At 36.7% G+C, this 24,195-nt stretch overlaps 2 protein-coding genes across 6 annotated transcripts; one reads left to right on the forward strand and one right to left on the reverse strand.

Annotated features, from left to right (window-relative positions):
- Positions 1-750: 750 nt before the first annotated feature.
- tbc1d30 (TBC1 domain family, member 30) lies at positions 751-15,779 on the reverse strand. 4 transcript variants are annotated; one of them, XM_067390863.1, is made up of 14 exons: positions 15,135-15,778; positions 14,120-14,284; positions 7,996-8,057; positions 7,823-7,888; positions 7,615-7,740; positions 7,136-7,321; positions 6,264-6,432; positions 6,020-6,188; positions 5,828-5,933; positions 5,518-5,624; positions 4,387-4,526; positions 3,638-3,844; positions 3,455-3,520; positions 751-2,247 (listed from the first exon to the last, which is right to left on the reverse strand). In XM_067390863.1, the coding sequence occupies exons 1-14, from the start codon at positions 15,658-15,660 to the stop codon at positions 1,406-1,408; spliced, it is 2,937 nt and encodes a 978-aa protein (XP_067246964.1). In that variant the 5' UTR covers positions 15,661-15,778; the 3' UTR covers positions 751-1,405. The 4 variants fall into 4 exon arrangements, with proteins under 4 accessions (XP_067246964.1, XP_067246965.1, XP_067246966.1 ...); XM_067390864.1 differs by lacking the exon at positions 3,455-3,520 and having other exon boundaries at positions 15,135-15,779; XM_067390865.1 differs by lacking the exons at positions 14,120-14,284; positions 15,135-15,778 and adding an exon at positions 9,916-10,084.
- Positions 15,780-16,890: 1,111 nt separating this feature from the next.
- On the forward strand, positions 16,891-24,175 carry gnsa (glucosamine (N-acetyl)-6-sulfatase a). Of its 2 annotated transcripts, XM_067391517.1 has the most exons (14): positions 16,891-17,191; positions 17,328-17,387; positions 17,655-17,861; positions 18,028-18,093; positions 19,013-19,111; positions 19,202-19,369; positions 19,824-19,906; positions 19,995-20,113; positions 20,202-20,305; positions 20,389-20,490; positions 20,650-20,760; positions 20,843-20,953; positions 21,164-21,324; positions 21,433-24,168. In XM_067391517.1, the coding sequence occupies exons 1-14, from the start codon at positions 17,012-17,014 to the stop codon at positions 21,506-21,508; spliced, it is 1,647 nt and encodes a 548-aa protein (XP_067247618.1). In that variant the 5' UTR covers positions 16,891-17,011; the 3' UTR covers positions 21,509-24,168. The 2 variants fall into 2 exon arrangements, with proteins under 2 accessions (XP_067247618.1, XP_067247619.1); XM_067391518.1 differs by lacking the exon at positions 19,202-19,369 and having other exon boundaries at positions 21,433-24,175.
- The last annotated feature ends 20 nt before the right edge of the window (positions 24,176-24,195 follow it).

A 24,195-nucleotide genomic window follows, 5' to 3' on the forward strand; every position in this document is an offset into this window, starting at 1 on the left:
AAAATAACGACTTTATTTAATAATTTCTTCTCTTCCCTATCAATCTCTTATTGAAGTTGTAAACACAATGAAGTGCTTCCGGGTTTGCTACATCAGAACGCTGCCTCATTATTGGCCTCTGATGATGTGTTCACTATCGCGAGGGCGGGACAACCTGTCACTCACATGAGACTGACCAATAGCAAGCTACAACTCTATCAAACCTTCCAATCAGTTCCCCATGGACAAAATCTAGTCACGCCCTACATTTTTTGTTGTTCAAGAAGCCAATTTATGTCTATTATATTCTCAGCATCTAAAGTGATTAGTTACATGGTGGTTGTGAGTGGAATAATAACTTTAATAGCTGATGGGCTCTTGTGTCTTAGCTTTGTACAGTTTGTGTAGTTTTGTAAGGCTTTTAAAGAGCTAATTATAAAACCACTCCAAAACTGGATGCATTTTACATTTCAGTTATTCATGAGGCAATGGTGGAGATGCCAGATTAAATGACTATTGATGTTACATTAAAATTTAACCAGGGTACAATCTCTTCTAGGCTCAAAAGAAACTTAATGACAGTGTTGCATATTGGTAGTTTATGTGTCATTTTAGTTGTACATTCCTGATAGATGTTATTGTATACATTAAAAAAAAAAACTACTATAGCTTCAATCTGAATGGAAAGACAAATTACTGAATGGAGAGGACGCAGCAGAAATAAGTAGAAACTGAAAAGTTTTTTTTTTTTTTCCATACTTGCATGTATTTTATTCTCTTTGGGGTTTTTGTGATCCTTTAATACTCATAAGCACCAAAGGTTGATAAAGAGAAACATTCAAAGGGACGTTCAGTCACAGGAATGTTTAGAATAAGAACTCCAAAAAAAGATAACCTAAACTGACAGCAACTTGTATTATTCAGATGGCAAATTAATAATTTACTGAAGGAAAGATCAAGAGAAGTGAAAAGAAAAGTGTTTGAAAAATGATTGAAAAATGAAGAATGCAGAACTGTAGCATTTCCCACAGTCATAACATGAGATATTTTACATAATGATTTTCCTAGCTTTGGAGCATATGAGTAACATACACAGTGCATTGTAGTGAATACTGGTGCCCTGAACATGCAGAAAGAGCTTGTGGAACCATCATCCGATCGTGTCTGCTGGGTATTATTCCCAGATGTTTTGGGAGGATTTCATTTTAAAAAAGGGAGAAAAAAAAAGAAACAGCCTTCATAAATTCTTATGATCAACTTCTTGGGAGCATTAAATTATCCAATATGGTTCCTAAATGTAGTTGGACTCTTGAGGCATGTTTTGGAGTATCTGGAAGCATACTAGAGTTCAGAATGCATGTGCCTTCATGGTAGGTCAGGAGTTTCGAAAGCAAACGTCTCGTGCTCGTCTATAGTTGACAACTCATCATCGGCGCTTTGTGGTGCTTCCTACACAGTTCATGCTTCTGCTCATCTGGGGAAAGTGCACGTTTGGAGTTCTGGCAGTTGGGCCGTAGAGACCCAAGTTTCTCGCAGCAACGGACTTGCGAGGGGTTTTGATGCATGGGAACGGAGAGAAGATCTGCTGAGGTTTTGGAGGTTCTCCAGCCAGCGTTGAAGGGCTTCTTCTAAGGGAGCCTCCACTTTCTGAGCTGGAAGAGTCTGAACCTGGACGGCGGGTGGATGGGAGCGGAGCTGGGGCCGTGGGCTCCGGCTGAGGTTCTGGAGTTGGTGTAGGTGGATCTGAAGCTGGTTCTGGTGAAGATTCTGGTTCCAGTTCCAGAGAAGACAGCTGGTTGTCGATCTGCTGGAGTTCCTCTCCTTCTCCAGTGCTGTGATCTTGCTGGGAGACATCTGAGCTTCCAACTGTCAACTTCTCTTGCTCTTCATCTTCTAACTTCCCTTGCTCTTCATCATCCTTGTCTTCCTCAAGTTTTCTCTCCTCTGCCTCTTCGGATGCTCCTTCGGTTTTGCTCGCATCAGTTTGATCTTCTATCTCCAGAGAATCATCAAAGCCGAGCTGTGCCCGTGCCCTGGCGATGTTCCTGCGGTGCGCGCGTACATGGGTGCGCCACGGGGAATGATGTCTTGGCCGCATCATCTGATCCTGGCTGGGGGTGGAGTGGGCTTGGGGGACTCCACCATTATGGATGATACAATTCTTTGAGGACTGCTGAGCGGATCTGGGCCTCCTGCCCAAGAGAAGATGGTTGACCACAGGGGAGGGACCAATTTGGGAGGCAAGGATACTGGTGGCTGGACACTTATCTGTGAAGAATCAATAACAAAGCATAAGAAAACAGTAGTAACTGTAAGCAGACTGTCAACATGAAACTCTTTGCAACTGATTTCACTTCTGTAATGTAACGTATTTCTGAGTTAGGCCGGGTGCACACTGTACGATTTATAATAGCCCTTTACAATTGATGCTTGTCAGACATGATCCCCGCTGTAATCCATGTCACACTGTAGGATCTCAGCGGTCATTAATGTCAGACTGTACGGCAGTCAAAAACAGATGTACACGAAAAGACTTGTCCATCTCGTTCGGTGACAGTGAGATTACATGCAGGACTGAAATGGTGGCTAACAAAGAAACACAATCTTTAGCGATAATGTTGATCGTAGCTTGTCTAGAAAAGAAGTCCTTTTGCAGTCCAATTAATTTTTTATTTGATGGTCATCGTAGGAGAAGCCAGTACAGGACTACAGAATTTCATCAGAGATAAAATCTGATAGCAATGGACAATAATCGACTGTCGACGTATATGTCAAACTAGCGATCAAAGACTTCAGATCTTTTAGGATTCTCCAAAATTTGTCTCAGACAGCCAAATCATACAGTGTGAACCCAGCTGTAAACGATTAATCGATTTGACAGCACTAAATATTATATATATATATATATATATATATATATATATATATACATACAGCTATGGAAAAAATTAAGAGACCACTCCAAGTTCAGAAATCAATGTTAAGTGGTCTCTTAATTTTTTCCATTGCTGTGTATATATATATATATATATATTATACATAAAATAGAGAGAGAGAGAGAGAGAGAAATAATTAATTATATATTTTTAAATAGTGTGCAGTGATGATTGTGCAAAATAAAATTGTGCATTATGAAAACAATTATGACCTTTTATAATTTCATGTTGACTTTAAATCTCCATTATGCCCTGTAATGGTGCTTCTGCAATATTACATCTTCCAATATTTTAATAAATGGGGGGAAAAAAAGGTAATTAAGAATCTTAAGCATATACCAAACCCCCTGAAAATAAAATATACATAATCATGATGTAGAAAATACCTTGATTAATCAGTTCAGCCATCACCAAAATTACAATTTACTGTGTGATTTATTTCATTATACACCAGCAGACCCAACACCGATCAAAACCGATCTACTGCACCATGTATCTACAGTATAATGAAGCCATAGTTGGCCCATGAAGATCAATACCGGTGTGTTGTTTCTGCTGTTTACTGGGTTGATGAGGTTCAATAGTTTCAGCTTCCACTGGAGGTCCTGGGAAAAATGTCACAACACACTGACTAACACTTCATATGCCTTCTGTCACTTCCTGAACTCATCTTCGACAGAAAAAAAGTTTATTTGGTCATGATATCAGTATGATCCTGCTACCTGAATGGATGTAAAGTAGTCCGGCTTGCTGCTGTTGTTTTTGTTTGATGCGCGAGTACTGTTTCTTCAGTGCGCTGATATCAGTGCTCATGCGCTCCAGCATCATGCTGTTGATGGCCGCTTGGTGCTCGGCCCGTCCCGCGCCCACTGCCCCAGGACTGAGCTCGGCCATGTTACTGCCGTGAGAGCTCTGCTCTGCTCTCTGATCTGTAAAACAGATGAAAACAGAAAGAAAACATCCAAAGTGAAAATGACAGTTGGTGAGTGCAAGAATATTTGTGAAGCATTTTAAAGGGTAACTTGAGTAGCGGCTCCTTTCCAAACATTCCATTTATTTAGTTGCACTGGAACTGAAGGCTGTAATTAAGGACAGCTTGAATGACTCGACCCACCACAGATACAACAAGAACTGACAAATGCATCGAGTATTAAATCCATTTGATGGCAGATTCAGACAGGATTGTCAAGGATGTTCAAGTTTTGCCAGGGTAAGGTTGGCAGAGGGAGCTCATGTTTGCATTACTCCACGAAATCACCCTTACTTTGACATAGCCACTATAGTTTTGGTGACTCATAAAATGTTAATCATTAAAAAAAAAACATCAAACATCTTGTACATTTTATAAATGTGGTCAGTCTGTGTTCAGAAGGATGTCATCATAAATCATGCTTGTAACTTCATAGACTGACTATTAAATCAATCTACTTCCTTTCAGTTTTTTGCTTGTGAAATGTAATCCGAGACAGACCTTTAAGGTGCTTTTGGTATCTTTGGATTTCAGGGGCCAGAAGCCCACCAAGAGGCCCCAGGCAGCCCAGGGCGGTGACAATAGAGTCTTCATCATCCATGTCAACATCATCATCACTCTCCCATCCATGGAGTGCCAGACTATACAGAGGAAATATAATACAATATCATGCATGAAATAAAATATTAAAATCAATTAAAAAAAAAGCAATTAATATTCATTTAAAATGTAATTATATACTTCAAAATAAAATAGAAAAAAAAATAAACTGCATTAATAATGCATGAAAAACATCAAACAACAAATAATAAAATAAGATAAAATTGATAAAAATAAATTAATAATATTTTAAAATGTATTGCAATGTAATTTATTTTAAAATAAAATAGAAGAACAGAAACAAAATAAACAAATAATAAAATTAAATAAAAAATTAATTTAAAAAAATTATATAAAATTTAAAAATGTAATGAATATTCTTCTACTATTTGAAATATAAGAAACAAAAACAAAATCTAACGCATGAAATAAAATATTAAAGATAATTCAATATATCATTTCATTTAAAAATAAATAATATAATATATAAAAATGTCATAGAAGAAACAAAAAAAGTTATAAAATGCATAAATACATATATATAAAATTTAATTAAAAATGAATTAATAAAAAATTTATATAATATTTAAAAATGCAATGAAATATTTTAAATAAAATATAAAAAAAATTAAATCATGTTATTAAATATTTTAGAATTACATATAATAGAAAAAAATTAACAAAAAACAATGAAACCATGCATGAAGTAAAAATTAAATTACTATAATTTAACATTAAAATTATTTAAAATAATGTAAATAAAAATAGAGTGAATAAAAGAAAAAATAATTAATAATTAAAATAAAATGGTTTTATTATTGCATCAATGCTCTCTTCTTTAAAAAATAAAGTCATAAATTATCTTTAATCTGACTGTAAATCTTGTCAAGACAAGGCAGAACATTTGCTTTTGATATCTGCATGCCAATACACACGTGCCATAAAACAACACCCTGCAGTCTCATAGTAACGTGTTTATGGCTGTTAAACTGACTGCCATCTGTGCTGTGGGCGTTGAGTGTGGTTTTATACCTGCTGTTGGCTCTGACCGGAGCAGGGAAGGGGGTGATGTTGTAGGTGTATTTCTCCCTGAGCTCAGCCAGCTGGGGGAACGGGAACGGGGCCATGGAGTAGACCGTCTGTCAGGAGGAAAACACACACACACACACATTTTCAGCCCCCAAAACAGTCGGATAAACTACTTCACGAAGCTTTCTGCATTTTCAAACACAATTCTGCAACATTAAAGCCATTACTCTCGATTTATCAATATGATAAGGTACATATCTAATTAATTAATGCCATGAATTATTCATGATGATTTCTATGCTCTCTGTCTTGCCTGCATGAGTTCATTGGAGTCGATAAGGTTGTGCTCCAGCATTTCCTGTGTCAGGCAGCCCATAGTGCTATAAAATTCATCAGCAGTCTGGCACTCCTCAATTCGCCTGAGAGGGTTAAAAAATGATCTCATTTTAATTTGAGCACATCATTTTCTTTGCAATCTAGTGCAACAAACTCTTAGTGAACTTACTCTCCGAGTTTGGCCCAGATGGCCAGAGCGACACGCAGCAGCATTTCAGAGCCCTCGAAGAAGACCGAGTCCCAGATCTTCAGCACGGTGTGATGGGGCAAACAGGTGGCAAACATGGTCAAAAACCACTGCATGGTGAAGACGTTGGTGAGCGGAGGCTCATAGCTGCCTGAAACACAATGCAGTCAGCAGGTAAAGACATCGTTCTTTCACATCCATATATGTATACAGGGTTACTACACACCTCCTCCTTCCCGATTGGCTGCTTTCTGGAGGTGATGGAGATGCTGAGAAAGTTCTGGAAGCTTCAGTCGCAGAAGATCTCTGAACACGGCCATGTCCACTGAGAGGGCACGCAGGTTATTGGCAAAGTAACTATCGGGAAGCACTTTATCGATCAAATAGATCATAACCTATACCAGAACGATAGGAAAGAAAAATTAGGTTTTTGCTTATATAAGATAATATCTTATCTCGCTTGTCTGTCCAAAATGTCATGCTCATTTATACTGAATTAACAAATAATATTAATAATTAATAATAAATTAATCAAAATGAATTATAATTAAATTAATAAAAGATCATTCATAAAATTAAATAAATAAATTGCTCAATTGTTGTAGGATTTGTTGCAAATTCTTGTTGGTTTATTTTGAGAAAAAAAAAAACGAGGCAGGACTGGTGTAATGTTAGTTTTTAATTTTTGTTTTATTAATATTTTGAATTAGCTTATTATATATATATATATATATATATATATATATATATATATATATATATATATATATATATATATATATATATATATATATATATATTAGTTTTCATGTTAATTTTATTTTAATTAAATTACATTAATTAATTAATTAATTAAAGCCTATTGGTCATTTCATTATGTGCTTTTGTCATTTTATTAGTTTTTTGTTTAAATTAAGTTTACTAATATTTATATTTTATTTTATTTCAGCTTTATTTTAATTAACAGTAATGTACATAGGGTAAATTCAGGTTGATTAGGACACTTTTTCCAAGTAATCTCAATGGCAAAAAGTGTCCCAAACACCCTGAATTCACTATATATAAAAATTCACAGAATTTATGGACATCTAGACAAACCTTTAATGCATCTCCTTCGTTTCCTTCTGTGACCTCCAGAATGAGGGCAGCCAGAACATTGAAGCCCTGACAGTATCCGACAGTCTTGTTCCAGCGGGCGTATGCCAGCAGTACCCGCTTCAGCACCACCCGGTCCTGCTCCGCCTCCTGGCCACAGTAGGAACTGCAGCCTGTCCTGTGCAGGTCCTGAATGAGAAGAGACGGGAAAACAAAGTGTGTCTTACCTATGTACATAAGCACACTGAACTTTGCTCACTTTCAACCAAGTGCCTCGCTGTTCTCTTTAATCCACACTACACACATCCTCCTCCATTATCCACTTACTGACGTACTGCAATGAGTAAATATCCTGCTGTTTAACCATTTAACCTTTTATCTGACTAACTTCCTTCCATTAAATATCTCTAACGCCACAACTTATTTGCTGCCTCATAATGTTATATATAGCTTTAAAATGAAAAATAACTACATATATGAACCTTCACTATTTGGATTCCCAAAGAGTCATCATCTGGATTGCTGCGATCATTGAAGGCAAATCTCATGGTTTTCTCCCAGTCTATGGAGATGCTGTGGAGGTACTGGTCAGCCAGGGTCAGCCATACCTATATCAAAATAACCAAACATTAAAAAGTGTGTAAAATGTCACGGATATCATGGAAACAGTGAAATTTCCAGCACACTTACCCTCTTCCTCCACTCTTTGGGAATACCCACAGGGAGTCTGGCCACTGCTTTCAGGGCGTCGTACCACTGCAAAGAAAAACAACCCGAAACAATCAACATGCAAATCAAAAGCATATTTGTTGGTTTATTGCTGTTTGAGGGTTTTATGTTCATAGTAAACATCTAATACATACTTGTTGAAAGCCGTTCTTGCCTAGAGAGGGTTCGATAGTGAACTTCAACCTGGTGTCCACCCCTGCAATAAGACAAAACAATCAGTCAGACAATGATGACCATATAAAGACATCTCTTTTGTAGCTGCAGGTGTTTCATTAACAAATGAATGAAGGGTTGTTGCGTAATAACCACTCAGGATGAAAAAATAAATAAATATAATAATGCCATAATCTGAAATAGGTTGCAGTCAGGGGCGCATATATGTGGTGCGCATGCGCGACCAAAATATAAAACGCACTGAGTAAATCAAGCTGTTAACGCACAATCACCATTTTAGATTGACTAATTTAACTGGAATACTGTAATTATTAACTGTAATAATGTTAAAAGATTTCCATTTGAACTGAATGCATAATAAATTTGCCGGTTTCGGAGCAAAACGCAAACTCGGCAGTGCATATACTTATTTTATTAAAATATTTATTAAATGTATTATTATTTTATTTTAATAGTTATATTTAATGGGTCCAGGTGTTCTCATGAGATCCAGAAAAACTGTGCATCCTTGGTTATAGTGGATTTTGAGTTAACAAAGAGCCTAATATTATTAATTAATTGAATTATAATTAAATTACTAAAAAATAATAAATAAGTAAATTACCCAATTATAGCAGGATAAGTTGCAAATCTTGTTGGTTTATTTGAAGAAGAAAAAAAAAAACTGAATCAGGACTCAAGAGGTACAAGAAATGATGCATGTTTTGGTCAAAACGTTATTATTGTTTTTAAATTCATTATATTTAAAATTTATATTTGTAAAAAATTAAATATGTCCTTTCATCATCTTTATCATCCCCACTTGGATGATACACACTGACCCATTAATAATAAATAAGGTTTGTTTTCATTCAACGGCTCATTATTTATCGCAGACAGGTTACCTAACTCTCTTCTTTGTGAGAGACAGGAATAAACACTAATAAAAAAAAAGCAACAGACATTACTGGAAACGACAAGTGTATTATCGACCACGACGCAGAAACCAAACGCTGGATATCGAATAGTTGATAAATGTCGCTGTCCACTGCGTAACGGTGCTGAATCCCACTTCCGCCTACAGTTTCTTCCGGATACACGACACCATCCTGTATCACGACTAAATAAACTGTGTTTTTTCATTGTTAAGACGTCATATTGATCGATAAAGAGCTACAACAACACGAAGAACTCTTTAAATTGATGTAACCTTCACATTAGCCATTGCTAAAGATGCTAAATCCTGTCAAACGCACAAGTAAACATCTCTACCTCACCAACACGATGTGAAAAAGGAAGCAGCATTTCTCCTGCATTATAAGAATACCAATAGGAAGACCAACCTGAGTCCATCTCTGTCATAGTTCCGTAGTATAAATTATAAAGAGGAGTGGCACCATTTCTGCATCTATTTCACTCGTCAGCCGAGGCTGTTCCGGATTAACCTACACGATTACCATCATCTCTCCAGCCCTCCTACTGCACTCATGTTCCGCACAACACATGGGTCTGGATAAGAAGTGTGATTACTGACTATCTTAATCATTAAAAAAGATCATTTTGACTCTAGAAACTTATCAAAACAATGATCATTTAATGTTAATTATGTCATAATAGTCTAAAATAAGCCTATTCAAACTTTTAGGACCCCTCAAAGCCAAAACTATAATATTTCTCAATTTAAATGCAGTTTACTTAAACATATAGTTCACAATACAGCTGATAAAATATTTATTTAATAAAAAAGAGAAGGCCCTTCAGGTCTAATTATCACAGAAATGCCATTCTGCATTCAGCACCAGTGCAAATAAATGGGTATTTTAGCAATAAACCGTAGGAAGAGTTATATATATGATCACAAAGATAGACTAAATGAATAGAAATAATGATGCTGTATTCACCTGGCTCTAGGGTGCACAGCAGGCGCGGCGCTCTTCTAGAGATGCCGTTGCGTTTCTTCAGCACATTACTGATAATATTACCGACTCCTCCAGCTGCATTCTGCCGTTTCACACAAACCCTCGATCTCTTAGAGGAAACAAACCTTTCCTGCTTCATCTGGAGAAAAAACTGGGTGGTCCGCGCATTTAAGATTCTCTCATCCCATCTAAAAATATCCTACTCGTTATGATATCAATGAAGCAGAGGAGAAGAACACATTCAAGTATCATTATCCTCATGCATGAAGATGCATATCTGTACCTGAAGTATAAGAATTATAAATGGCATAAAAAGAATCAACGGTGATCGAAACGAATGCGCAGGATGGGAGAGGCGGAATATCGCGGAGATGCGCGCGTCTACACCCACATATGAGCGTCACATTCAGGGTTGTGAGGGAGGAGGGACCGCTGGAGCTCTGGAGGAAGGGCCAGAGACAGCTGAGGAAAACAATGACCAGTAAATGAATGTCTAGTGCCATGCTGCCAACTTTAGTTTTTATTTTTAACAACAAAGAATAAGGAAATAAAATACTCTCCAAAATCACAAATGAGACTTAGGACCCAATTATAGGCTAAAATCCCAATATAAGAATAAGGAAAAGATGCTTAAACCACCATGAATTCAGTCATACAGTATTGTCAAAGTGATCTGAATGATTTACTAAAGCAATAAGCCACAAGAAACCGTGAATTTAGAACAGTTAAAACAGCTAAAACCACCTTGGCTGTTATAAATTCAATGTAAACCTTGGCTTCTCATGGCTTATAGCTTTTATAAAACCGTTAGAACATTTAAATATATATATTTTTTTTTTAAAGTGGAGCAGTAATGCTGGTGTAATGAGATCACACAGGTGTATGTTTGTAGAGTAATTTAAGATCAGAATCAAGATCCGGAACTGTTTGTTTAATAAAAAGGAAATATTTACCATTATATGGTTGTCCTGCAGTGTCTCAATTCACCCAAACTCATGACGAACACCATAAAGGGATAGTTCACCCAAAAACGAAAATTCTGTCATCTTTTACTGACCCTAAAATGGTTCCATATTTTGAAGAATGTCGGTAACCAAACAGTTGATGGACCCCATTGACTTCCATTCTATCAGGGTTGCCAGGTCTGTGCAACAAATGTAGCACAATGGCCAGACAAAATTAGCCCAAAAATAGCCCAATGCAATTTTGTCCATAGAGTGGCTGAATTCTCCACTGAATTTGTATGTCTGGGGGTGTTTTGGGGGTGACGGAGTGCCGAAATCGTATGTATAGGTGTGGAAATCAGCCTGTGGAAAAAATTATTACCCGCGAAAAAAATCATGGACTTGGCAACACTGCGTAGTATGGAAAAAAAATACTATGAAAGTCAACTGTTTGGTTACCCATATTCTTCGAAATATCTTCTTTTGTGTTCAGCAGAAGAAAGAAACTCATACAGGTTTGGAACAACTTGAGGGTGAGTAAATGATAACAGAATTATTTTATTTTAGGGTGAACTATCCTCTTAATGTAACTTCTGGCAGAAAGAATGATAGTCCTGATATGGAAAATGAATATTTTTTCCATTGGACGATAAGCATTCACGTATTTTTTTCTGACATGCATTTAGTGACAAAACAATGTCTCATTACTCATGTTTACAAAAATAAACATGCCAACAAATACAATAAAATCCAAATCTGTTCACATCTACTATATAAAGTTAAACCTCTTGCATCAAGAATAGACATGGACTGAATAATGGCAACCATGTAGTGCTATAGTTTTGATGTGATTTCATACTGTACCTGTTTGACAGTACTTGTCATGCTGCATGTAGATAAAATGGAGGAAAAAACATTAAGGGAATCAAGGCCACATTAGCTGTTGGTCTGATACAGACTGCATGAATTACTGCTGGACAATGACTAGTTAGCAAGCAAAATTCAAATACAAATTTGAGCTCACTACAACATTACGGTGCTAATTTGCATGTCAGTTTCATGAACTCATCACATGAATGAGTCGGCTCTGAGCCGGCAGTGATCTTGAACAGAGTGTGAGTTTTTAATCTAATGCAAATAATTGAGTTGTAAAGGTGAGGAGTCGTCGATCCTGTGAGGGAAGATATTTGAGAATGCTTCTAAAATATCAACTGAAAGAACTAGACTAAGGTGAAGCAAAAATTAATTTGATTTATGTGAGCCTTTCGGCAAGCATTATCTATGTAAGCTATATTACACCGCAGCATCCTTTTAAAACAGCTGAAGGATAATAGACGTCCAGCATCAGTGAAAGCTAAGACGTACAGTCATCTAGAATACATTAGTCTTTACATTTTAAAGGGCCCTATTATGCTTTTGTACATGTTCAACTTTCTTTAGTGTGTAATGTTGCTGTTTGAGCATGAAAAATGTCTGCAAAAGTTAAACACAAAACACAAAGTCCCTATAAAAGGGAGTAATTCTCTATATTAGATCTCCACGATTCTCTCATGATTTTGAATAGACAACTAAACAAAACAGAAAAACTAAAAAAAAAAAAAAAAAAAACTAATAATAATTTGAATTAATAAAAATTTGGTTTGAATGAATGATTCAATGACTCATGACTGGATGAATCAGCATTTTTGAATGAATCTCTTGACTGAATGATTCAATGACAAATAGCCTACATTTTTTTAACAGTCACTTGTCGCCACCAACTGGTGTAATGATGCAACTGATATAATCTTTATTTGAAGCATCAAGTTACTTTCAAAAAGTGATTTACACAATTTTGATCGCAATCATAGACATCGGTGTTTACATCCGGACTATATTTAATCCCAGTATTTCTGTGATAATATGAATTATTGTAAAAGACAGAAATAATGATAATGTGTGGTTAAAGACTATCTGTTTCATATCTATACATGCCAACTGAGAAATGTTCCACTGTGATCGTACTTTTCAAAGGTTTGACTGAATCATTGTCATTCAGGAATAAGATGACGTGGGTGTTTGAATCAAAATCATGATCTTTTATTGATTAATCGTGCAGCTCTACTTTATATCACTGGCCACTGTTTCTGAACTACCTGAAACACTTCCATAGTAATCTTGTGTTTTCTTCCAGGAACGAACATGTCACAATATTCCTCATTTAAATAATTCCCACCTAATGCATATGCAAAATAAAGGGGCGGGGCCTGGTTGAGTTTGTTAGTACTGTGTTAAAACTCGGGGTTATGGTAAGGGGCGTGACATTTCCAAAACACGCTCAAAGCGGTTGACCACTCACAACACACTGATCAAGCCGACCAATCAGAACACATTAGCCTTTTTCGGAAGGAGAAGCTTCACAGAGACCGTGGCGGAAATAAACAGGGGTGCGTTTCCAGCCCAATTTATGCAACTCGCTGCTTAACTTCCATAGTATGATGCATCACTGGAGAAACTAGCTATTCATGACTGTTTCCCGAAAACGTAGTACTTTGTTGCACATCCTAATTAATCAGCTCAAGATCGAATTAATGTCAGATTATTGCTGTAAATAACGAACATGGCATCTAAGGGCTACTTTTTGTTATTTTGCTTTGTTTCCAGAGGTTTCATTCAATCGTAGGTTCGGGGGGGCTTGATGATCTACAGCCCCCCTGCAATGATCTGAACCCATCCACATGATTGATTTAAGTCATACTAACATACAAACCGTGCTTCTAACCTTCTAACCGCACTTTCGTGACGTAATGCTGCTTTGACTGCCGGGTAAAGTCCTCTGCGTAGCTCGCGAGCACCCTTCTGAAACCTAAAATGATGAATGGGACAACCTATGGTCTCGTGGACTTAACAGATACGTCCATGTGGCAGCCATTGTAAGTCCACAAGGCCAAAAGTGCATAGAAGTGTGCCATTTGGGATTCAGCCACTGAATCATTGAACTATGCTGGTAATGATTGAACCATTGTTGGCAAATGATGCTTTAGGGAAATGCACCCGAGTGTTACTGACAGACTGGGAAGAGAGGTGCTGCAACAAGAAGGTTGTGTTCTTTGAAAAATCAAGCTTGAAAACCTATTGCAGTAGTAGACCCCCCAAAAAAAAAAAAAAAAAAAAATCAAGACTTTGAAAAAGGTCCCCTTTAATACTGCTCATAACAGTAATAACTGCAAGTGGAGTGAAATGAGAGAATGATTTGTAATTACGTCTTTTCTGAGAGACGGCTTGCAGGCAGGCGGTGACTATATCACAGTTCTTTTGAAACTTCTGCCGGAGTCTGTCCTTCCTCTTGACCTGACGCACCAGTTTGGCCGACTGCACGGCGATGCGATACTTCACCTCTTGAACGATCCACTTCAGCTCCTCTGGACCTGAGCACGAAATAAAGGTTGTTTAAACCTGAAGGATATGCATTCATTTGATAAAACATTTCTTTGAAATTATTGTGCAGTGAGAGTGCAAAACACACTACATAAGTAGACATATTAAGATAATTATGCTTGACATAATAAAAGACCTTTGTATGTAAATTGTCATTATGGCCTACAAAGAACCTGAGCACCTGAGACAACAATTAAATTACTTCAGCAAACAAAGGGTTAAGATTTAACTGGCTTTCTGAGTGCCATTATAACTGGTTCAGTTCTGTCACATTATTCTGTGACACGCCATATTTAATCTAAAACATTTTAAACACCCTAATCATATTGCTTAAAAATAATGTCACTCTATTTTATTGTGTACATGGAAATGCACAGAAAAAAAATCAATACACGTAAAAAAATAAAAAGTAAAAATGGTGAAAAACTTCAAAATTAAACATCTACACTTTCCCTTTATTTATATATTCATATTCCTATTCAGTTAAAATTTAAAATCATATAGGAAAAATATCCATAAATTATATATAGAAATTCTACCTGTCAAAAGTTTGGAATAATTACGTTTTTTTTAATGTTTTTGAAAGAAGTCTCATATGCTCACCACATTATTACAATTTAAATAACTGTTTTCTATCTAAATACATTTTAAAATGCAATTTATTCCTGTGATCAAAGCTGAATTTTCAGCATCATTACTCCAGTCTTCAGTGTCACATGATCCTTCAGAAATCATTCTAATTTATAATGAAGTCTTAAGTGTTCCAAACTTCTGACCGGTAGTGTATGAATTACACACATTGGATTGAATTGAGTTGAAAGGGGAAGTGGTGCTGCTCACCTTTTTGAGCCAGGTACTTCATCTGATGGCGTTTCGTGTGCTTCTCCTGAAGTTCTTGCAGAAAGTTGGAGCCGGTGTTGCTCCTTCCCAGGAAGGCATCCGAGCTGGAGGCTTCTGTGGAGCTGTCCACCCCTCTGACACTATTACTGTACGTGTCATAGAGCTCCACTAACAGACAGTCCACTATAGATGATGCCCGAGACGTTCTCAGATCATCTTCATCCGAATACACACCTGTTTCATGGATCCCCCCTCCTTCTCTCTCCATACGGATCTCTCCAGCTGGTGATCCATGTGGCACATTTGCGCACTTGGATAGTGAGACTGATAATGATGAAGCTGTTTTGGCGCTCTCACAGTTTCCATCTGAGACTGAATGTCCCTTTGAAACCCATTTGTGAAACGCCGAGAATCCGTCAAGGTACGACGCACCTGAGTTGACGAAAACTCCACTCTCCTCATCCGAGCAGATGTCACATATGTCAATCTCCTTCAGTTCCTCTTTAGCGACGTGCACACCAGACATGTTTTATCGCTCTTTAAAGTTCAGCATTACACACTCATGCACATTTGCTGCACAAAAGTACAAACCAAAGATTGTTTTAGATGAATCAATAAGGAACTCGAGTTCCGGGTGTGTTCCATTACTTGAAAGGGGTTGGCAGCGCCGTTCCCAGGCTCTGGTTTCCTTCCTGAAACGGGCTAAATCCTGATTGCACGCCCCTGCTGCAGGAATAGTTCAACCCAACCCTGAAACTTTTGAAACAAAGTTTCTGAACAGGTGAATGAGAAATATACAGTATTTGTTCATTTCTCTACAAATATTCTAAATAAAACTATAGGTCTACATTAATTGTTTGTAAATTAACGTGTCCGAATAAATACATAAAACGGCAAAACATCTGGGAAAATCTACATTTTAATTATATATGTATATATTTACATTTATATTTACATATAATATAGGATATATATATATATATATATATATGTGTGTGTGTGTGTGTGTGTGTGTGTATGTGTGTGTGTGTGTGTGTGTGTGTGTTTAATTAATTATGTGTTTCCATCGTATTTTAATGCTTTCAAATATATATTTGTGTGTAATAGTATTTTAGCCTTTAAAAATACGATTGTTATTTGTTTTTTATGCATGGTATTTTTATTTCTTACGCATATTTTTATTATTTTATCATTATTTTAATTCCTTTTCTATATATACAGTTGTGTTTTGCACCTTATTACACGTCAGTTTAATCATTATTTTTAATTTGTTTTAAACATCTCAAGGGGGAAAACTTTTTTTGTGTGTGAAAATCTAGATTGAAACGTGAAACTGCGTCATTCTTACATACTAGTTAAAATATTAAAAATGCTACTTTTGTAGGCATGGTAGAGATTTGAACGGGAAAGACAAATAAAAAGAGGTCATAAGTCATAAAACAGCATTTTATGAATTACATCATACCTTAGAGCGTAAACATCAGCTGACCGGGGCTTCCGTATCTCCACATGACTTGAGTTTTATTAATCCTACTATGGCGAAGCGTACGTTTATGAATATTAATGACGCAAAGCGTCTGATTGGCTGTAAGGCAGACGTTGGTAGGTGGGCTTTAGTTTTCTGTCGAATTACGGAATCTTACTATGCTGAAGGCTTGGCTAATGAATATTAATTAGGCTACGTGACTAGACGCCACAAGAAGGCAACAAAGTAACGTAAGAACGTCTAATTAATATTCATGAGTCAAAACGTCGCCATAGTATGATTTGTAATTTCGTACGCTACTACACTAGGAAAGCTAGCTGCTCCTCTAAAGGAGCGTTTCCCGTAACAGTATTTCATGCTTTTATCGCAAGAAAAGGTCCTCATTTAGGCCATGGCTCTATTTGTTTTTAATTCGGCATCAAAGATGGTTTCATCTCCGTTAGTAATATTACATTTTATTCTCATCTGCGTCACTTTGCATTGCAACAATCTGGCCGCGGCTAAAACGAATCTCAGACCGAACATTGTTTTAATCCTGACTGATGATTTGGATGTCTCCATCGGAGGAATGGTGAGTATATTTTCTGAGAAAATAGTTTTATTGTTGCCACTGTCTGTGGTCGTGATTTCCTCCATGCATTTTACTTTGTATTGTTGCTAAGGAAATGAGCTACATTATCATCATCTTGACATCTTTCTTGCTACAGATCCCTTTAGTGAAGACTAAAAAGCTGATTGGTGATGCTGGAATAACCTTTACAAACGCAGTGAGTAGAAATTGTCAGACAACAACTGTGTCCTTATAAAATTAAAAAAAACAACAACAATGTTTTGCATAAAAGTGCAATGGGGTCTTGCATGTTTTTACATATTGTCTTAGCTTAAATATGGTTCTGCATAAGAATATTTACGGTATTTTTTTTTTAGGAAGAGTGTGCATTATGGAAAAACCAGCATGCATGTTTGCCATTGCATCTTTAAGTCATTTTGCACAGCATCTCCTAACCTTTTTTGTCATTTCTTCTCTCACCCAGTTTGTTGCCAGTCCCCTTTGCTGCCCCAGCAGGGCAAGTATCCTGACAGGCAAATATCCCCATAACCATCATGTGGTCAACAACACACTGGAGGGCAACTGCAGCAGCATAGCATGGCAGAAGACCCAAGAGCCTGACAGCTTCCCTGCCTTTCTTCAGAAACACGGCACCTATCAGACCTTCTTTGCTGGGAAGTATCTGAATGAGGTAAAGAGATACTGGGAGTTGGAGGGTGCTTTCATAATGATAAACCCTTCCTTTGGGGTGAAAAATCATTTTTATAGTCTTTAACATCATGTTATACTGCCAGCCCTGATGGAGCAGATCTGAATCAGCTGACAGTACATCATCCATGTGTGTTTTTCTGCTTCAGTACGGCAGTAAAAACGCTGGAGGAGTGGAGCATGTTCCCCCGGGCTGGGACCACTGGTTCGCCTTGGTAAGAAAATAACAGAAGTCTATCATTTCTTTTACCAGAGCTTCAGGGTTGTGACATGTACACAGAGAGCACTGAGGGTCACGAGTAGAAGACGTTAATGATTTAGCACACTGACAAGACTGTCAACCTTTCCCATGAGCCCTGCAAAAGTCTAATTTTAGCTAGAAGGTTAGGAAAACAGTTAGTAGCCTAAAATGTAGCATGTTTGTGAAGCTGGTACAAGAACTCAAGCAAATTTAGGCAAGAAAATTAAACCAGAAGAGAAAAAGTATGTTCTCTGGAGCCATACTTATTATTCTTTTATTAGCAGCTCCCATGATTCAAAGCTTACGTGTCTTTGAGAGCAGATTGTAGGTCAAACTGCATGGAATATAAAATCCAAACATAAAAAAATGTAAGTAAAAGACAAGTTCAAAAGGACTTAATTTGATGTATATTTTTAGTTTTTTTAGTTTTTTTCTTATATATTTCTTAATTTGGAAATTCTATACATGCACACACACACATATTAAAATTCAATTAATTATTTTTATGTTGAAATTTTATATATATATATATATATATATAAAATCATAATGTTTATTTTTATTTATTTTATATTAATTTTTCTTTTAGCTGAATTTCTATGATATATATATATATATATATATATATATATATATATTTCAGCTAAAAGAAACATTTATATAAAATATATATAAAAATATCACATTAATTATATATACATATAATATATTTATATTATCTTTTCTTTTAGCTGAATTTATATGTATATTTAATATGATGTTTAATTTATATTTATTTTATTTCTTTTAGTTGAATTTTATTTATTTTAATTACTGATTTCTTTAAATTAAGTTTATTATTAATTTATCCTGAGACCAGATTTATTTGGAGTGAAATCCTTGTGTTCCTACAGGAGAGAAACTCCAAGTACTACAACTACACACTGTCTGTGAACGGCAGGGCGCAGCGGCACGGACAGAACTACAGTGAGGATTACCTTACGGATGTTCTGGTAAGAGCAGATCTCACCTGCATTCACGAGATTACAGAAAACCTTATGCAACAGAATTTAAGTTACTTATATATGGCTGATTCCATCCAGGCCAATATTTCCATCGACTTCCTGGAAAACAAGTCTAACCGCAGGCCTTTCTTTATGATGGTGTCCACTCCGGCCCCGCACTCACCCTGGACGTCCGCTCCTCAGTACGAGAGCAGTTTTTCCAACGTCAAAGCACCAAGAGACCCTAACTTTAACATACATGGGAAGGTACAGGCCTGATGTTTAAGATTCTTTCGCACCGGGTAGTTATAGGAACCACCAGGGCGGTTCCCCGAGAACTAAATTTACCCATTTTCCTGGTTGCATTCGCACCGCCAGTAGGAACTCTGAAGTGACATAGCAAGTATACATAAACTGTGTGTTTACATGGCTTTTAAAAATGGGGGGTGTTTCGTATGGCATGCATTCGGCCAATCAGTGTACACTTATGTCACTGGTAATTCCAGTTGTGCTGGGTTAGACCCTACTCTGAAGTAGGAGCAAATTTAGTCCCCCCCCCAAAACGTGTTCCTACAACTAAAATCCTTGTGGCGTGAACACGCCAAAAAGTGGGTACTTCCAGGAATACTTATAGGAATGTTCCTTCGGTGCGAAAGCCCCTGTAGATGTTCCGATTGGATGTTTTTCAGCATATCTGACAACATTTAAACCCAAATTTCAGGACAAACACTGGCTCATCAGGCAAGCAAAGACACCCATGACAAACTCTTCAGTGGAGTTCTTGGATAACGCCTACAGAAAACGGTATTCAGATTTATTATTTTTTTTATCACTTAAATCATTTTAATACTGTACATGAGGTAATGCAGTACTGTTGATATTGTTCCACTAGGTGGCGCACTTTACTATCAGTAGACGACCTGGTGGAGAAAGTGGTGAAGAAGTTAGAGGTCAGAGGAGAGCTTAGCAACACATACGTCATTTTCACCTCAGACAATGGTTACCACACAGGTACGTGATGAGTTAAATAGTTGAGAAATAGTTTTTCTTTAACTCTACCTATCTTTTATCTTGTCATGTGTCTGTTTCTTCCTCTCAGGCCAGTTTTCTCTTCCGATGGATAAGAGGCAGCTCTATGAATTTGATATCAGAGTTCCTCTGCTTGTGCGAGGGCCTGACATCAAACCCAACCAGACAAGCTCGGTAATATAAATAAGCTTTTATATTATATTTACTTGCTTTTTTTAATCTATTGTGTGTCTTTAATAATTGATCTGTTTTAACAGTTACTTGTCGCAAATGTGGATTTGGGTCCAACAGTTTTGGACATAGCAGGATATAATGTCAATGAAACTAAGATGGATGGGATGTCATTTCTTCCTATCATGGTAAATCATGTTTGAACTCATAAACTTTAAACTAAATCAATAAATGCATTTTTTTGGTTATTTTGGGCATTATGCACAAGTTTTTTTCTTTCTTGCTACACGTACAATGTAATACATTTAAATTCTACATAAGGTTGCATTTGATTTGATTTGTTTCAGATCGGTAAAGGGAACAGCAGCACATGGAGATCTGATGTACTGGTGGAATATGAAGGAGAAGGAAGCAACATCTCAGACCCAGCCTGCCCTCTGCTGGGCCCGGGGGTCTCGGTGAGGGTCTGCGTGCTACAAATAGACAGTCATTACAGTAATCGCAAAAATGAGTGCTATAACACAGCTGTTGTCTCTGCAGGAGTGTTTCCCCGACTGTGTTTGTGAAGACTCATACAACAACACATACGCCTGTGTTCGCACAGTATCGCAGGCTGCCAACTTACAGTACTGTGAATTTGATGATAATGAGGTAAAAAAAAATAAATAAATTGGTTTATTTATATATATATAAATATATATATTATACACACACAATCACAGTATATTATGCTTGTAACTTGTTAGATGCGATTAATTTGACAGCACGTACAGTGTATAATATATATATATATATATATATATATAATATAATATAATAATATATACTGTAATAATAATGGCTCACTGCCTTTTCTTGCAGGTGTTTGTGGAGGTCTATAACCTGACAGCAGACCCCTTTCAGTTGAGTAACATCGCCAAGAGCATCGATCAGGAAGTCCTGGAGAAGATGAACCACCGTCTAATGATGCTGCAGTCCTGCTCGGGACAGTCCTGCAGAACACCAGGCGTCTACGACTCAAAGTCTGTGCTTCCTGACCATTTTAACTCAACATTCACTAGGAATAGTTGTCAAATATAATAATTCAAAATTTTTTTAAACTTGCGTTTCGCCTGTCACTGTTCCACCAGGTTTAGGTTTGATCCTCGGTTGATGTTCAGCAGCCTCGTCCCTCACAGGAACAAACTGCGACAGACGCTGAAGTAGAGCGTGGAGCGGATTAATGGAAGAAGACCAATGGAGGGAAAGAGTAAAGGGCACTGAAAAACAAGCCCTGTTGTTGCCTTTATATCCTGACGTTCTCCCAAAGACGCCCAGTTTCTCCTCCTCAGATGAGGTCATCAGGGTGCGCCAGGGTACAAAACACACTAGACACTTTCAGACAGGATGGCCCTCTGACATCATTCACATCAGATCCTGACACACATCTGTGAGAACATTCACATCATATTCCTGTTTGTTCTGAATTAATCTTTATTTTTGCTGCTTTGACTTTAACAATGTCTCCGAATATTTCAAATATGGTCTTTATTTTAATTTTTTTTCATGTTTTGAAGATTTTTGTTTTACTTTTGCTTTAAACACACACACAGTTTTGAACTTGAGCTCGAATTTTGAGAAAATTGTTAGATTATTTGTTTGTTTGCCAGATGAGTCTGGAAAAAAAAAACAACATTTACCATATCTACCACAAGGGTCAAAAGATTTATTATTCTCATTTAAAAATGGCAAATGTTAAAAAGAAATAAACTGGGAACAACCACAATAGAAATATATACAACTGCACACTTGTCAGTCTTTTATGAACACTTTCAGGCCCAAAATACCATATTTAATGAACTACTATATATTTTTTTATGCACAATTTTACTGTTAAAATATTCTATCACCTTTTCAGTTCCTGTCATTTACATATGGCAGCAAACAATCTGTGTTTGGACAGACATTTCACTTGAGTAATACCACAAAGAAATGACTTATTAACCAAGTGCAAATATTGTATTTAGCATTTCATTATTGTCTTTTAACTTGTTTTTCTTTTGTTTTTTGATGGATGTCAGTTGAGAATGAGCCAGAGGTGTGGATCACAGCAGGTCATATCATCTGACATCGTTTAGCCTCAGTTTAGTACAAGAAAACCTTTTTTTTTTTTTGTTCTATGAGGGAAATCCTGTGGTTGGGTAGCTTCACAGCAACTCAAACTTGAAGCATTAAGGGACTGTTTTACTTTCAGACTACTATGTATCCTTCAACAATCTTCTGCTGGAATTGGCAATATCTCAAATCACCCAAAATGATCTGAGAAGCGGTGGACAGGCAAAATATGTGCGTTTGAAAAGGTCTTTCTCACAATACTTCAATATATCCGTTCAGTGAAGCACTTTCCAGTCTGTGATCAACATGTTTTGCACATAATTCTTTCATTATATTTGTTAGTAGCATTGCTATGGTTGGTGTGGACTTTTGTCTTGTGTGTTTGATTGATAAAAGCATTCTGAAATTATTTTTGTTGCTGTTTTGTTTTTCTGCTAGCATCATTTTAAAATATTTGAGAAGAATAAACAGGACTGATGTGGCTCACAATTAGATGATTATTAAATAATCTAACTGCAATGTTATTTTATTTTAAAAAATCAATATATGTATATTAGTGTAATACATACATGACACATTTTTAAATGTTATATTTGGGTGGTTGCTTTAAAGTTCACTGCCCTCAGATATTTCATGTTATTTCTATGTTTTGCATTACTTTAGCACAAAAAAAACATAACTTTTAAATGGGAGCAGCTATGCTTCCATTTCTATGGCCAGTGCAAAAAAAACAACAGAATGTGATGCTTCCCCTTGACTAATACAGTTAAAAGTATAACTATAATGGCTTAACTATACTTAAAAAGGGCATATTATGTTATTTTACAGTGCTGATTTTGTTTTTGTGGTCTACTAGAATTGGTTTTCATGCTTGAATGTTAAAAAAAACTTTTTTCACATATTGTTGCAGCACCTCTTTTCCAGGGTTTTCACAACAAAACCTGCCCAACTGCTACTCAAAACTAGCCCAATTGCATTTTGGGTGGGGTTCCCCCAGTAAAAATTGTGTTCTGGGGGTAAAATCTACATTTTTGGCCAGGTTCCCCTGGTAAAATTCACATTCCAGGAGCTAATTATTATGTTATTTGAGGATGCTTCAACCCACGGACATTAAAAACAACAACAAAGTAGCCCAATTCCATGGGAAAACAGCAGACTTGGCAACACTTTTTCATTCTGTCAGTAACGCTCTGGGGTGCATTTCCTGAAAGCATCGTTAACCAACTATGGTTTTAAGTCCCATTGAACTTCATTGGTAATGACGGAACTCGCTTTGGGAAACGCACCTCTGTTTAGTTCCTTTCTCTATGAAGCCCCTCCTTCCAAAAATTGATTGGCCTGATTGGTTGGCTGGAGCAGTGTTTTGTGATTGGTCAACCTCTTCAAGCGGGAAATGCCTCACCCCTTATCATAACCACCAGTTTCAACACACTACTAACTAACTCAACCAGGCCCTGCCCGTTTATTTTGCATATACCTTGGGTGGGAATTATTTAAATGAGGAATATTGTGATGTGTTCGTTCCCAGAAGAAAACTCAAGACTACAATGGAGGCGTTTGAGGGAGTTCAGAAACAGTGACACTGATATAGAAAATAACTCCCGCTGGAGGGACTTTGTAACTTTGCAGACCTTTTTCATGCTCAAACAGCAACATTACACACTAAAGAAAGTTGTAAAAAAGCATAACAGGTCCTCTTTAAATCACAGAATTCACAGTTACGAAGACATGTATTTTTTCCACAAGACTGCAGTGCATTGTTAAAATTCAAATTAGATTATCTACGAAAGGTTTTCGAA

This window comes from Chanodichthys erythropterus, chromosome 8 (genome assembly GCF_024489055.1).
Source record: "Chanodichthys erythropterus isolate Z2021 chromosome 8, ASM2448905v1, whole genome shotgun sequence".
Lineage (NCBI taxonomy): Eukaryota > Metazoa > Chordata > Actinopteri > Cypriniformes > Xenocyprididae > Chanodichthys > Chanodichthys erythropterus.